The sequence below is a fragment of the Suncus etruscus genome, chromosome 6, assembly GCF_024139225.1.
Source record: "Suncus etruscus isolate mSunEtr1 chromosome 6, mSunEtr1.pri.cur, whole genome shotgun sequence".
Taxonomy (NCBI): domain Eukaryota; kingdom Metazoa; phylum Chordata; class Mammalia; order Eulipotyphla; family Soricidae; genus Suncus; species Suncus etruscus.
Window position 1 is genome coordinate 30,745,252 of NC_064853.1, and position 15,856 is coordinate 30,761,107.

The following is a 15,856-nucleotide window of genomic DNA, read 5'->3' on the forward strand; positions in this document are numbered from 1 at the left end:
GCACTACAGACAATGACTTGGATTGAATAAACTAGTTTGCCTGGAGCCTAGAGTTGGTCTTATGCCAGGAAACTTCAGGGATAGTGGTCTCCTTATAATTAGACCAAGGCTATTCCTTTCTATGACTCCCATATTTTGGTGGGCCTATGCAAACAATATTTGCCACTCTAACACCATTTTTACTGTGCCCTTTTGACAACCCTTAAAAAAAACCTCTTAAACTTTTGATGTTAACTTAAATTAATATGTAGGTGCATGAATATATAATAATACTATGACTTCAAAGTTAAGAAGTCACATAAATCTCATGGCTTTAGGTTGCTTTGTGTACTGCTAAGAAATGTTATAATGTCCTACAATCTGGGGACTTGTGGACAAAATAATTGTACATGGGTTCTGCCTTATTTTTCTTAATGATTTTTTGACTGTAAGTTCAATACTTAGGCGTCAGCACGGGGATTTCTTCTGAGAACTCTGTTTATGGGCGGTTGTTCTTTCACTGTAACTTTACCTTGTCCTCTTTGCATCATTGTTCTCATAATTAAAAATAAAAAAATTTAAAAAAAAGATTCTGGCTGGAGTGTCTTAATGTGAGAGATGTCCATCAGCTACAATATGGACAAAAGCCTTAGGAAATAAGGCTTTACTTCAAAACATTAAACACTCATAGAAACTTTGACATGATATCTTTCTTAGAGGGTTTCAAATAGCCTTAACAGTTGAGTAAAGAATTTCTCCCAAAAAAACCCTGAAATATTTGGGGAAACAAGAAGAAAGGCAATAGCCTGATCTGTAGGTATCATAAAGATAGGCTGTCAGAACTCAGCATTACTTCTGTGTCCTGAGTTCTAAAGAGCTCAACTTGAAACTTTTATGAGACTTTTTTTAGCAAAGCAGATTGAAAGTTGCTGATCTGTTTGATCATTATTCTTGATGAAATCCCATAAGTCGTAGATAGGACAAGTTTATTAAAACTAGATGTATTTTGCAAGTGTATAGCTTTATAAGTATTATCGTTCTTATTGCTTTGTTTTATTTTTGGTTTTGGGGTCACACCCAACAGTGCTTAAGGCTCTCTGCACTCAGAAATCACTCCTGGCAGGCTCAGGGGATCACATAGGATGCCAGAGATTGAATCCTGGTCAGCTGTGTGCAAATGCCCTACCAGCTGTGTGATCTCTCTGGTCCCTGTATCATTGTTTTTTAATAGAAATGACAGAAATTGGGAAATATTTGTCTACTTAGGAATATCAATGGCTATTTTCCTGTCTTCATAGATAACATCTCATCCAGAAATGCAGGTAATAATGAAACCACACATGCCTATAAGATTTTTAGTCAGTGAGACTGTGAATTTTTTGAATTCAGGATTAATGACTATTTTTGCTTACAGCTGTAATCAGACTTCTAGAAGAATGGGGTGCATACAGAGAGGTTTAAGGAATAGCTGCTGAGTAACATGGAGAGGGGTCAGGAGAGTTCAGGCCATTATCACTGCAACTGGAAAAGCTTCCCCACTCTTTCCTCAACTAGATCTTCCAGTTTTGTTGCTGAGTATAGCAATTTGCAACAGAACCAACATTACTGTTTATACTTCCCCTGCGATGTACCATGCCCAGCACCAGTGTTCCACTGTTGTCTCTGAGGCCCTTCACTAGCTCCCTCACTTGGCCTCAGTTCCCAGTCCTGGCAATCAGACACAGTTACCTTTGCCAGCCTGTGAGCTTTGCCCCCTGCTGTCACCTCCCCAAGGTAGGTGGGGTCACCTTGCCATGAAAATGAAGTGGGCTGAGTGGTCAGAGACAGAGAGAGTCAGGCTGACCCAGCCAGCCTACAGTCAGAACATCATGGGTGTCTCTGTGCTGAGCATCACCAGGCCCTTGGGCAGTATCTCTGGGTTCCTGCAAGTGGTCTCTCTGCTAGGCCTAGTGCTGCTGCTGATCAAGGCTGTCCAGCTCTACCTGCACAGGCAGTGGCTGCTCAAAGCTGTCCAGCAGTTCCCATCGCCTCCATCCCACTGGTTCTTTGGGCACTCCAAGGAGGTAAGAAGGAGCAAGGAAGGTTAGAGGGAGGGCCAGGGGTGGCTTCAGAAGGTGGCAGTCAGTGAACTATTGAGAAAGTTTTGATCAGGGTTTCAGGGAAAAAGCCAGCTCACCTCTCAGGTCTCATCACCCCAGTCCAGAGAGCTTTCTCCTTTTAAGAAATGGGCTGGTGACTCAGGTGGACTCTTCCTGGATTAGACTAGCAGCTCTATACTTTCCAAGCAACAGCTGTGCCTTCCTGAGTCTCCTGCTGGGCAACCTCAGTCATTTCAACAAAATAGGGTTTCTAGATACTTCCCTGACCAGTCACTCAATCCATCCTCTATACGACATCGAAACAGTTACTGGTGTTTTTTGGAGTTCCCAATGTAAGAAAGCATGACATGACAGAGAGTCTTAAGAGGCCAGGGCACCCACTAATTCTGTTTAACAGAACTAAGGATTAAAGTGTTTATTTTTTTCTTTGTCCAAACTATGACCACACATGAGGGATAGGGCACCAGGACTGCCAGGATGAGGAGAACTAATATTTGATTACACAGTATAATTAAATGTTTACCTCCCAGGGTTCATTCACCAGACTCTGTATTTGAAACGGGTAGTGCACTCCCCATACTCACCTAATTCTGTGAACTGAGTCCAAGGGTTTGCTTGTTTATGGCTTCACCTGTCCCTGCTTTGCTTCTCTCTATACCACCATTTGTCTTTCTTCTTCTAATGAGCTCACTTAGAATGACCCCTGTTTTTATTTGGGGGTGTGTGTGATTTTCACTGTGTGTGTGTTTCTTGGGATTGAGCCAATGTCATATTTGCAGAGCATGCCATCTACCACTGCATCACATTGCTAACCCAACTCTACTCAGACTCTGTGAACTCAGAACCAGCATCAGATTCCATCAAGGGAGGGTTGGTTCAGCTTCCCACAACTGCCCTTGACTTCAGATGCCAGTCACTAGTCCAGCTGGTTTTTGTGCTTCTGAATGCAAGCCAGAAGTTGCCAATGACAGCTTCCCAGGTTTAATAGATTTGCTAACTTTATTGGGATCACAGTACTCAGGAGAACCTTGTTATTGCTGTGTGGATAAAAGAAAAAAAATTCATCTGTTCAGAATCAGAAAGGATAGTCAAGGGGCTAAAGCTCTTGTTTTCCATTAGCCAACCCTCGTTCAATTCTTGGCACCCCAAATTCCATCCATACACTGCTGCTGGAAAAGATCTATGAACCCTACAGATAGTTCTGAAGAGTTGCTCTCTATTTTCTCTGGGTGGAGTCAGCTTATGCACTGCTCTCATTTAAGGAAACTCCCATGAAGGTTATCACTTACGGCTGGAGACAGTAGAGTGTTTAAGGTGATTTTCTTGCACATGGTTGGCCCTGATTTAACATTCAGCATCACATATGCCACCCCCAAATCACCACTAGAAGTGATGCCTGAACAATACCAGCTTTGGACACCAAATAAGCAATAAGTAAACACTTTAACTAACATGAACCTATAGAAGTGTGGAGCTAAATAGCAGTTAATCTCTAATATGAAAAACTGTGATAAGCCAACTAAAGAATTCAAAAGTGGCAAGGATTTGTTTTAGACATATGTTATGTTTCCTATATCCTGACTACATAGGAAAACACAGGTTTTGAGATCAGGTTTAATCTTGCAGACACGAGTGAGGAACATGGTGAAGAGCACAGCTCTGTGTTTTGCTGCTCTGGTCTGTTCTGCACAGTTGCTGGTCTCATGAACTAGCACTGAAACTGAGGCTCCATGGCCTCAGGAAATGGGTCCTTTTATTCTACTTAAAAGATCTGAAAATTCATCTTATCTGTATCCTCATGAACTAGCACTGAAACTGAGGCTCCATGGCCTCAGGAAATGGGTCCTTTTATTCTACTTAAAAGATCTGAAAATTCATCTTATCTGTATCCTCAAATGCTATATTCCCAAATGCAAATTACAAGGGATTTTAAAGGATACAAACCATATCAACAACCTGCTGAAGAGAAACTGAAGTCCATGTCCCAAAGACAAGAACTTCTGTCCCTTAACTTCAAGCCTTAAAAGGGCTCTCATTTCCCAAAATATTCCAAAGCAAACCCCCAATTTCAACCTGCCAGTTATGAGGGGAATAAAAGGTTCTTAAGAACTGGCAGGAGCTAGACTGAGGCCATGTACCAAGAGGTAAGTCCTGCAAAGGCTTGTTTTGTCTATTCCCTATTTACCCCATACAGTTCTCTGTTATCAGGTACTTAGATGTGTGCTTGATAGTATTGCAAACAAATAATAACCAGAATGGTTTAACAAAACTATTGCAAATTTGAATATTTTTCATTATCTACCTTACCTCTAAGCAAACATAGAATATGACAAAACTGCTTCCCAGGTGATTCAAGGGGTCAATTTTTCGTGCAAATGCTGTAGTCATGACTTCCAAATTTTTGATACCAGGAAGTCAATTCCTAATGTCTACCCAGTTTTGTCCCCAACAAGAATACTCAATATGTTAAGCCTTGAACAACCATCAAGTGTTGATCAGAGTCATAAAGAAGCAGTTATACTATTTAGTTCTGCTGATCAATCCAAAACTATCTCCTTTGTGGTCCATTTAACTATCCCCTCTCTAGCTATAGATAACTATACATTTTTCTTTGGTTTGTCTTTGACAGTTCCCAGAGGAGGAAGAGCTGTCACAGATATTGAAAAGGATAGAGAAGTTTCCGTGTGCCTCTCCTCGTTGGCTCTGGGGCACAAGGGTCCATATTGTTATCTATGACCCTGACTACATGAAGGTGATTCTGGGGCGATCAGGTAAGAGAGAGCAAATCCTCTTTTCACAACTGATGCAGCTCCTTTCACATAGGTGCATGGGGTTGAGGAGCTAGTATGGGGGTTAGGGTTGACTTAAACGTTACTGATTCTGGTTTGATGCCTGCACCATATAATCCCAGAGACTCCTGGTCACAGAAAGTGTGACTAGCAAAATCATGTATGTTCATAACCCTAGAATTCCAGAAAATAGTAGAGGTTCAGTAAATAGCGCCAGAATCTCCTATAAATCATCCTCCAAGTCTGCATAAACCAACAATATTTACTTAAATAAAATATAATTTGAGTGGCAGTTTACAATTTTCTTGATTTTTTTGTTTAACCAAAATGAAATCATTTAATATATAAATTAGGAACAGAACCTTGATCTGAAACTTAGGAAATAATTAGTCATGATGGCAGAGCCACCACAAATTAGATGAAAACTACAACTTTGTGTCTTTATTTTGAAGGGTGGACAGAGTTGAGGTGAAGATATGCTTTTGCTGAGTCACCTCTTGTCCATAGTGTTCTGATGTTAAATTGGAGTCTGAGTTCCCCGCATTGTAGGTACCAGGAGAGGAGCTTTAGGGGTGGTGGGTTAGCCTAAGACAGCCACTGGGAGTGCACAAACCTCTAGTCTGAACCCCAACTCTGTCTGGAACTCCTGCTTTGTTGGTTAGGTAACTTATAATGTTCTTCCTTACCTTTCAGATCCAAAGTCTACTGTTCCCTATAAATTCTTGGCTCCCTGGATTGGTAAGTACATCTAACTTTCAGAAATACAGTCTTCTTACTAGTCAGGTGTTAGAACTCTCTCTGACTCAAGAGAACAGTAAATATTATGTACCTTGACAGCACCCATTTTTCTAAATCAAACATCATTTCCATCTTCTAATAAAACCCCCACACTTCTAAAGTACATTAGCCTTCTGCAAGTTTAGTTATTCCTCATCACCCTCAATCCTCTCTGACATTATTAGCCCAGTTTTTTCAAGTTTTTATCTGACCTCACAAATAATACCATTTGAGCCTTTATCCCTCATATATCATCATCACATCTTAGAATCAGAATTTGAGAAAATTCATATTTCTGAAAACTGCTGGTCTTTCCTGCAAGTGCACATCAGGTGCCTTCTTAGAACACCCTTGGTTCTGTCCAAAGTGTCCCTAGTCCTTCTAATCACATCTCTTCTATCCATGTGCACACCCATATCTGTTCCAGGGTATGGTTTGCTTCTATTGAATGGCCAGAAATGGTTCCAGCACCGGCGCATGCTGACCCCAGCCTTCCACTATGACATCCTCAAGCCCTATGTGGAAATTGCAGCTGACTCTGTGCGAGTGATGCTGGTAAGTCTGTCCTCTCACTCACCTTCAACCACAGTTCAGCGTTTACCTTCACACACATTACCCTACACTTCTCTTAGCATGTCATACATACATCCATGAAGAAAATGGATAACCATATGGGTTGGTTATTCCCTAAACTGAATGAGTTAGGAAATAACTCAGGCACAAACTTGGAGACATACTTAGTTCCTCACCTGCAAGAGTCATCATGAAGAAAAGGGCCTTTATCCTGCCCCTACTGATCTTTGACTTGAAGGACTATCCCTGGAGAGCTAGACATATTGACCTGAAATGGCCTGGCTGTGGCCACCTTCAATATTTGGTTGAACCATCATAGGATGTTTTGCATGGGGCTCTGGCTGGGCATAAAACTACTTCAAAGCACAGAGTTCTCCATGGAGGGCCATAAAGCGCCTCAGTTTGTACTCAGAACCACCCTGTGTGAGAACTCTTCCCAGCCACTATGAGTTCTTATGCACCAGATCAACTAATAATAGATGAAAAAAGGAAATGAATCCACAGCTTTCTTTTTCTCCAGAGAGCTGGGCTTACTTAACTTGTTCCTTCATCAAGCTTAGCTCTCGAGTCACAGAAGTTTTCCCTTTTGGCCTTCAATCAACAAAAATTATTGGTCTCCGAAAGAGAGAGATTATCATCATCATTTGTAACCTTTTCAAATAAAAAATTAAATATAACTGTTCTAATTTTATCATATGTTTATAACTGTTACTGCTTATGATTTGAGGGACAGAGTTACCTCATCTTATCACCACAAAAAAGCTCAAGATCGTTTATTAATGTCCATAAGTTATATCCAGTTTACTCAGTATTTTCCCCAGCAATCACTGCCCACCTTACTTGGCATTCTCAGTTCTATAACCTAAGGCCAAAAGTTTGCCATCATTTCATACCAACTATACCATTGTCTAGTTTCTCTAGACTACAATAACTTGTTCTTAGACTTCAAAGAAAACTGTAAAAAATACAATTATTTGATAAACATTTCCAGTAAAAAATTATCACATTATAAAGCATTCATTATGTGCAAATATTTTACCAAAACTTACCTGCCTTAGAAAAATAGAAAAAAAGCCATCATAATATTTTGGGACAGGAAAGACGAGGCCTATCATTCAAATTCTTTTGGTGCACAAGAGCTATTTCCCTCCTCCAGGACAAATGGGCAAAGTTTCACGAAAGTGACCCCATTGAGATCATTGAATCTATCTCTTCGATGACACTGGACACCATCATGAAGTGTGCCTTCAGCCATCCCAGCAGCATGCAGACTGACAGGTCAGTGGCCTCCCCAGTCAGGACCTGCTCTGCCCAGCTCTGGGATCTACCTTAGAGAACAGCAGTACAGTTTGTATATGAATCAATACAAACAGAGAGGCTCTCCGGAGTCTGGGTCAGGGACAAGGACCACAGCCCAACTTTTATTCCTGATCCTGGCTGCTCAAGTCTTTTCTGAAATGCAAGTTCTTCAGCACAGACAGAAAAACCAGTGTCTCTCTGTTGTCTGTAAAAGCTTATATCCAGATCCACACTCCAATGGCAGAGCTGCTCCTATCACTCTGCCCCATCTCCCTGCAGGAAGTCCCAGTCATACACCCAGGCAATCGAGAGACTGAAGAGCTCCTTCTATTCCCGGGTGAGGAATGCCTTCCACCAGAATGATATCCTCTACAGCCTGTCCTCCAAAGGCCACAGAAACTCCAAGGCTTGTGAGGTTGCCCACGAGCACACAGGTGAGATCCCCACATCTGGAATGCTCCCTTCTGTCATCAGCCACATCTAAGGAACCATAGTGACGCCCCTGGTACACCTGGGACAGCAAGTTTGCTGGCCACTCAGGAAAGGAGATATGAATATGTAAAGTGCTGGGCTGTGAGAATATTACAAGTGTCTCATCATCTCCTAGAGGGCTCAGAAATGTCCCTGGATTGAGCACTGTGGGGAGACCTGAGCAAGCATCATGGAATTCTTGCTTACTGTGTACCCTTATTCCCACCTTCCTTCTGGTCCACTCTACCCAGACTCTTGGAGGTTGGGTAGCTGAGGCTACTATGAAAACTGACATAGGCCCCTATAGTCCTCAGCTGTGTCTGAACATTCTATCTTAATAGACCAAGTGATTCAGCAGAGGAAGACGCAACTGCAGAATGAGGGTGAGCTAGAGAAGATCAAGAAGAAGAGACACCTAGATTTCCTGGACATCCTGCTCTTTGCCAAGGTGTTTGTGGAGGAATGAGTGTAGAGAGGTTAAATAAGGAGGGTGAAAGTGTGGAAGGAATAAGTGTGAATTGATGGGTAAGGGTTGTAGGGCTGAGTGTGGAGAGGGGTTAAATTGGATGGGTTGGTTAAGTGTAAAGAAGGGTAATCAAGATGAAATGAGAGTGGAGGAGACAGCAGCTTTGCCCACATGCCCAAAGGAGGATGCTGACTCTCTCTCTCTCTCTCTCTCTCTCTCTCTCTCTCTCTCTCTCTCTCTCTCTCTCTCTCTCTCTCTCTCTGATGTCTGCAGACAGAGAAGGGGAGCAGCCTGTCTGACAAGGACCTGCGGGCAGAAGTGGACACTTTCATGTTTGAAGGTCATGACACCACAGCCAGTGGCATCTCCTGGATCCTCTATGCTCTGGCTTTGAATCCTGAGCACCAGCAGCTGTGCAGGGAGGAGTTGCAGAGCCTTCTGGGAGATGGTAGCTCTATCACCTGGTGAGTTCCAGTCATGGGCGAACCTTGGCTAATCTGGAAAGGAGCCTGAGCATCTCTGCTCACCCATGGGATGGGCCTCTATTCAGGGACCACATGGACAAGATGCCCTACACCACCATGTGCATCAAGGAGGCAATGCGAATATACCCTCCAGTGCCCAGTGTAATCAGAGAGCTCAGCACACCAGTCACCTTCCCTGATGGGCGCTGCTTACCAAAAGGTAAGCCTACACCTGGCATGCTCACTAAGCTGCTGTTTATTAAAAGAGGAGCAGACCACAGGGCCAAAGACAGACCTGAACTCTTTGGGTACTTCTCTTCTAAAATAAATACTTTGGGAACTAAAAATATAGTTCAGTAGATAGGACACTTGCATTGCACAAGATTAGAGTTTGGGTTGGGGTTTGATCCCTGGCACTACGTAACATTTCCTAAGCCTCTATTGGTGTGAGGGCTGAGAATAGAGCCAGAATAGATCTTGAGCACTGTCATAATGATCTACAAACCCACCACCAAAAATATCAACACTCTAGAGTTAAAATAAGCCTATAAAACACTGTCAAAGTACTTATCCTACAAATATTCAATCAACATATCCCTGCCTTTAAGTGTGGCTTCAGCAATTCAACTTTAAAACCATTTCCAAACAATATGGATATTCCTTCAAAAATAGAAATTAAACTTCCATACAATCCAGAAATACCACGCTAGGAACACAATACAGAAAAGGGATCTGCACTTCTATGTACATTGCAGCACTATTTACAGTGACCCAAATCAGGAAACAACCCAAGATTCCAAGAACACATGAGTGGATAAAGAAACTGTGGTACATCTACACAATGTAATACTACACAGTTGTTAGGAAAAATGATAGGGAAGAGAAGGAAGTCAAGAAGGCAATCCCATTCACAATAGTGCCACACAAACTCAAATAACTTGGAGTCAACTTGACCAAAGACATGAAGGACCTATACAAAGAAAACTATAAAGCCCTGCTCCAAGAAATAAGAGAGGACACATGGAAATGGAAACACATAACCTGCTCATGGATTGGTAGGATTAACATCATTAAAATGGCAATACTCTCCAAAGCTTTAAACAGATTTAATGTGATCCCCTTAAAAATACCCATGACATTCTTCAAAGAAGTGGATCAAACACTTATGAAGTTCATCTGGAACAATAAACACCCTCGAATAGCTAAAGCACTCCTAGAGAAAAGGAAAATGGGAGGCATTACTTTCCCCAACTTTAAACTGTACTACACAGCAATAGTTATCAAAACAGCATGGAATTGGAATAAAGACAGACCCTCAGATCAATGGAATAGGCTTGAGTTCTCAGACATTGTCCCCCAGACATAAAATTACCTAATTTTTGACAAAGGAGCAAGAAATCCTAAGTGGAGCAGGGAAAACCTCTTCAACAAGTGGTGCTGGCAGAACTGGCTAGCCACTTGCAAAAAAGAGAACATAGACCCCCAGTTAACATCATGTACGAAGGTAAAATCCAAATGGATTAAAGACCTTGATATCAGACCTGATACCATAAGGTATATAGAAAAACACGTCAGTAAAACACTCCATGACATTGAGACTAAAGGCATCTTCAAGGAGGAAACTGCACTTTCCAAACAAGTGGAAGCAGAGATCAACAGATGGGAATACATTAAGCTGAGAAGCTTCTGCACCTCAAAAGAAATAGTGCCCAGCATACAAGAGTCACCCACCGAAGTGGGAGAAACTATTCATCCAACACCCATCAGATAAGGGGCTAATATCCAAAATATACAGGGCACTGACAGAACTTTACAAGAAAAAAACATCTAATCTCATCAAAAAATGGGGAGAAGGAATGAACATACACTTTGACAAAGAAGAAATACAAATGGCCAAAAGAAACATGAAAAAAATGTTCCTCGTCACTAATCATCAGGGAGACGCAAATCAAAACAATGATGAGATACCACCTCACACCACAGAGATCGGCGCACATCATAAAGAATGAGAACAATCAGTGCTGGCAGGGATGTGTAGAGAAAGGAACTCTTATCCACTGCTGGTGGGAATGCCGTCTAGTCCAACCTCTATGGAAAGCAATATGGAGATTCCTCCAAAATCTGGAAATTGAGCTCCCATTCGACCCAGCAATTCCACTCCTAGGGATATACCCTAAGAACATAAGAACGCAATGCAAAAACTCCTTCTTCACACCTATATTTATTGCAGCACTATTCACAATAGCCAGGTTCTGGAAACAACCAAGATGCCCTTCACCAGACGAATGGCTAAAGAAACTGTGGTACATATACACAATGGAATATTATGCAGCCATCAGGAGAAATGAAATCATGAAATTTTCCTATACATGGATGTACATGGAATCTATCATGCTGAGTGAAATAAGTTAGAGGGAGAGAGAAAGACGCAGAATAGTCTCACTCATCTATGGGTTTTAAGAAAAATAAAAGTCATTTTTGCAACAATCCTCAGAGACAATGAGAGGAGGGCTGGAACTTCCAGCTCACTTCATGAAGCTCACCACAAAAATTGGTGAGTGCAGTTATAGAAATAACTACACAGAGAACTACCATAATCATGTGAATGAATGAGGGAACTGGAAAGCCTGTCTAGAGTACAGGGGGGGGTGGGGTGGGATGGAGGGAGATTTGGGACATTGGTGGTGGGAATGTTGCACTGGTGAAGGGGGTGTTCTTTACATGACTGAAACCTAATCACAACCATATATGTAATCAAGATGTTTAAATAAAGAAAAAAGTTTCAAATGAACAAAAAAAAGATTTCAGATGGGTGCAAATCAAAAATTTGTTATTATTACATTAAAAAGATGATATAGAAAAAAAGAAAAATGAAAGTTGCTAATACATGAATGGTTATAATGCTGAGTGAAATGAGTCAGAGAGATGGATAGACATAGACTAATATCACTGATTGGTGGGATATAAAAAAAAGTAAAAGATAGTATGGTAATAATATCCAAAGACAATTGAGATGAAGGCAGGAGGACCAGTCAATGGTAGGAAGCTTGTCACAAAGAGCAGTGAATGCAATTAGGGTAAAGAAGGGTCCTTTATGACAATGATAGTTGGAATTGATCGCTCTGGACAAGAATTGAGTGCTGAAAGAGGATGAAATTATATGCATGGTACCCCTTCATTAACAATAGTGCAAAGCACAGTGTTAAAAAGGAAATGGGGAGTAAAATACTTGCTCTAGAGGCAGGTGGGGGTGGGACAGTGGCAAGTGAGAGGAAAACAGGAGACATTGGTGGTAGGAAAAGTGCACTGGTGAGGATGGTGTATATTCTATGATAGAAATTCAATCATGAACAATTTTGTAACCATATTTCTTGAAGCATTATAAACTTTAAAAAATAAGAAAAGAAAATATTAAGATGTATAAAAATTTCTAGAACCAGATACAGCATAGGGGTTATGTTGCTTGCTTTGCATGGGGACAACCTGAGTTCAAATGTTGATACCACGTGGTCCACTGAACATAGACCTGAGTGACCAACACAAGCACAGAGCTGGTATAGCCTTACTCACAGCACTGCCCAAAATAAATCAAAATAGCCGTTTACTGACCTGGCATGTGGTTCTCTTCTCATGGTCCCCAAGACAGTAGGGAGGAGGAATTTGCTGCATATTCCAAGGGCCCAGTCTCTGTGGGCTGTTTTCCCTCAAGAAATCAAAACTTCAATGAGGATAATGTCTATGAAATGCCACCACAGCTCCTGTCCCAGGAAAGCTCAATCAACAAATTCTGGCCTGTAAGTGTGGCCTCAGGAATTCAGCTACAAAATATTTGTTTCCTAATCTGCAAGAGCTGGGTGGACAGAGAAAGATAAAGGGAGGGACAGACCTGAGATCACTCTAATGAAAGGAAGTACCTTTCCCCTTTCCACCCCCACCCAACACACACACACATGCCTGAGGTTGAAACCACCAATACCAAACAAGCTGTGTGTTCAGTGGCAAATTGCTCAGCCTCTCCTGAGCTCAGCAGCTTCATCTGAATGAAGATTTGTCATTCTTGGAGGCTCTTCTGAAGAAAAAGTGAATAAATGCTTGGTCCCCAAAGGCTCAGGGAATAATTGGAAAAATGAATGTTGCTTGAGTTTTTCAAAACAAAAGCTTGCTCCCCATTCCTGGTCCTGGTCTACTACTGATCTGAAAACAGCGGATTCAACAGACCACCTCGCCCCATTTTCCATCTTACATAGGATCCTCCAGAGAGAAATATGATAAGATGACACATGGCACTCCAGGGAACATGCACACTACAGGCTGGGGGTCTGGGACACTGTTATAGGAGATATACTCAGTCTTCTCTCTTCTCCCTGTCCTAGGTCTCCCAGTGTTTCTCTCCTTTTATGCTCTTCACCATAACCCAAATGTGTGGCCTGACCCAGAGGTATGATGTGGGGGAAGTGGGCTGGCCAAGGTCTCCTCGCCCTCATTCCTTCTCTCCTCTATTGGGGCTGGTTCCACCTAGACTGCAGATGTCCTTGTTCCCACCTGTCTGTTCCTGTGCTTCTCTGCAGGTGTTTGATCCTTCCCGGTTTGCACCAGGTGCTTCTCGGCACAGCCACGCTTTCCTGCCCTTCTCAGGGGGCTCCAGGTGAGCTTTTCAGTGTTGGTGGGGAGGAACATTACTGGGTACATTCACATGCAGGTGACCTCCTACCTGTATGTGCCCCTGAGTTGGCCCCAGTGACTTTTTGACAATGACTACTGAACAGGTAAAACAGCCTGGTAGCAGCAGAACTGACCCCATGTATTTTGGCATTTCCCTCTATTTCAGATTAACCTCTAGTAATTGTTTTTTTCCATCATGATGATTCACTCTGCCCAGAGCCCCAGGTGGCTCATGCCCATTCTCCAGATATCAGTGATGTTGGAGGTGTTGGGATTACCCTGGGAGCCTTACAGGTAGCTCCCAGGAAATTTGGGAGGAATTTATCCTATGGTGTCTTTCATCTATCACTCCACTAGCCAGTTCCATGTGGCTGCCAGAGAAGGGCAGGGGAGATCCAGAGAACTTGGAGGCCCTGGGTGCAGGTCCCAGAAAGTCAGGCCTGATGACTGAGTGTCCAGAGCTGGTTCTGAGGTCTCTTCTCACATGGTTATTCCTTCTCACAGAAACTGCATTGGGAAGCAGTTTGCCATGAATGAGATGAAGGTGGCTGTGGCACTGACCCTGCTCCGCTTTGAACTAGCTCCTGACCCTTCCAGGGTCCCCATTCCCAGTGCCAAACTTGTGCTGAATTCAATGAATGGAATCCACCTGTACCTCAAGAAACTCACCTAAGTATGGTGACAAGAATGCCTACCATCCAGACTACTGCCACCTATTCCTGACCTACTCCTGTCTCCTTGTCGACCTTCTTGACATCTGCTCAGACAATGTGTTCTCACTGTTCCCCATTCCCCATTTGTTTGACTGTTTTCCTTTTTTTTTTTTGTACTCTCACCCTCTTACTACCCATGGAATTACTGACCACCTAACTGTCCCACCTCTCTCTTTGCATATACAATTTTTATAAATGCCACCTGTTTTTCTATGAGTCTCTTCTGCTGCTATAACAAATTACCCAAATGTATAGTCTTACAGTGACACAAATCTATACTCTTACACCTTAGGAACCAGAAATCCACACTGAAAATCGCTGAGAGGAATATTTTTAGGTGATGGTGTGGGTCAAGGAGAGAGCCTTTTCTAGCCTTCTATAACTTTTTTTATGATTAGACTAGAAGTCTCCCAGATTATCCTAGAAATCTTTTTTTTTCTTTTTTGGGCTACACCCAGTGACGCTCAGGGTTTACTCCTGGATATGCACTCAGAAATCGCTCCTGGCTTGGGGACGCCAGGGGATTGAACTGCAGTCTGTCCTTGGTTAGTGTGTGCAAGGCAAACACCCTACAGCTTGTGCCACCACTCTAGCCCCCAAACTCTTTTTTCTTAAATCCACTGAATTCATATGTTTACTAACCCCATCTCCAAACACTCACATGCTCTGAACTAGTGTTTCACTGAATCCCTGAGTCCTGTAGCCAATCCATATGACACTAAAAACTACCATCATTATCCACCCCTTGTCAGCCTGGCATTCATGTGTCTTTTATTCACCTTCACTAAATCTTCAAATAAAGATGTTTACAACATCATTCTTTTACCAACCAGTCTTCATGTATTATTGTTATATATATATATGAAAGGTCTGCCTGTTGTTCTACCTACGACCTGTGGGGGTACTATTGAGAGATGAATAGAGAGTGTAGCAAGTGGGCGGAGCGAGGTGCTCAGAGTTAGGTTGGGGCAGTTGACTGGCTGGCTGGAGGTTTGGTGGAGCTTGTGGTAGACTGAGAGGGACTCGACATCCAAGCGGGTGGCCCCTTTTTGACGTTGCTCTGTGTGTGGATTATTTGCAGTGGACAGATATCACTAAGATCTTTTTCCCCTCCAAGGGGTTAGGGGAATGGGAATCAATTTCCCATTCTTGGAGATGGTTGAGGAACAACAGCAATGTATTACATAAGTAGTTGAAGTATGTTCCCCCTGAAGATAGAGTAGAATTGCTTGATGAGAATCACTTTCCTCTGGGGAAGTGCTGCTTCTTAAATGCTGTGATACATAAAGATAACTGTTATTAATATATGCTATCTCATGGCCTAAGGGGCTAGTTCAATGGACCAGAGAGAATGCTTTCCTGCAGGGGTCTAAGGTTCCATCTCCAATACCTCAAGATCTCTTAAGTACTTCCAGGAGCAAGTCCTCAGCACTGAGTTGGGGAATGACAGATGAACCACTCATCACCAATATACATAACGTACTATTTTATGTTTGAAGATCCAAAAGAAGAGAAAATTGGACACCCATCCAAACATTTTCATTATGAATATGGAATTAATATG

At 42.3% G+C, this 15,856-nt stretch overlaps 1 protein-coding gene across 1 annotated transcript; it reads left to right on the plus strand.

Moving 5' to 3' along the window:
• Positions 1 to 1,813: 1,813 nt before the first annotated feature.
• LOC126011415 (cytochrome P450 4A11-like) lies at positions 1,814 to 14,270 on the plus strand. The gene is made up of 12 exons (XM_049775186.1): positions 1,814 to 2,042; positions 4,708 to 4,849; positions 5,561 to 5,605; positions 6,072 to 6,199; positions 7,374 to 7,495; positions 7,796 to 7,950; positions 8,329 to 8,435; positions 8,727 to 8,917; positions 9,004 to 9,137; positions 13,291 to 13,355; positions 13,486 to 13,562; positions 14,084 to 14,270. Exons 1-12 carry the CDS (start codon positions 1,848 to 1,850, stop codon positions 14,250 to 14,252), a joined length of 1,530 nt encoding a protein of 509 aa, XP_049631143.1. The 5' UTR covers positions 1,814 to 1,847; the 3' UTR covers positions 14,253 to 14,270.
• The last annotated feature ends 1,586 nt before the right edge of the window (positions 14,271 to 15,856 follow it).

Coding starts and splice junctions, on each gene's coding strand:
- LOC126011415 (XM_049775186.1), top strand. CDS start 1,848: ATGGGTGTCTCTGTGCTGAGCATCACCAGGCCCTTGGGCAGTATCTCT. Junction 7,496..7,795: donor AGCAGCATGCAGACTGACAG/GTCAGTGGCCTC, acceptor ATCTCCCTGCAG/GAAGTCCCAGTCATACACCC. Junction 9,138..13,290: donor TGGGCGCTGCTTACCAAAAG/GTAAGCCTACAC, acceptor TCCCTGTCCTAG/GTCTCCCAGTGTTTCTCTCC.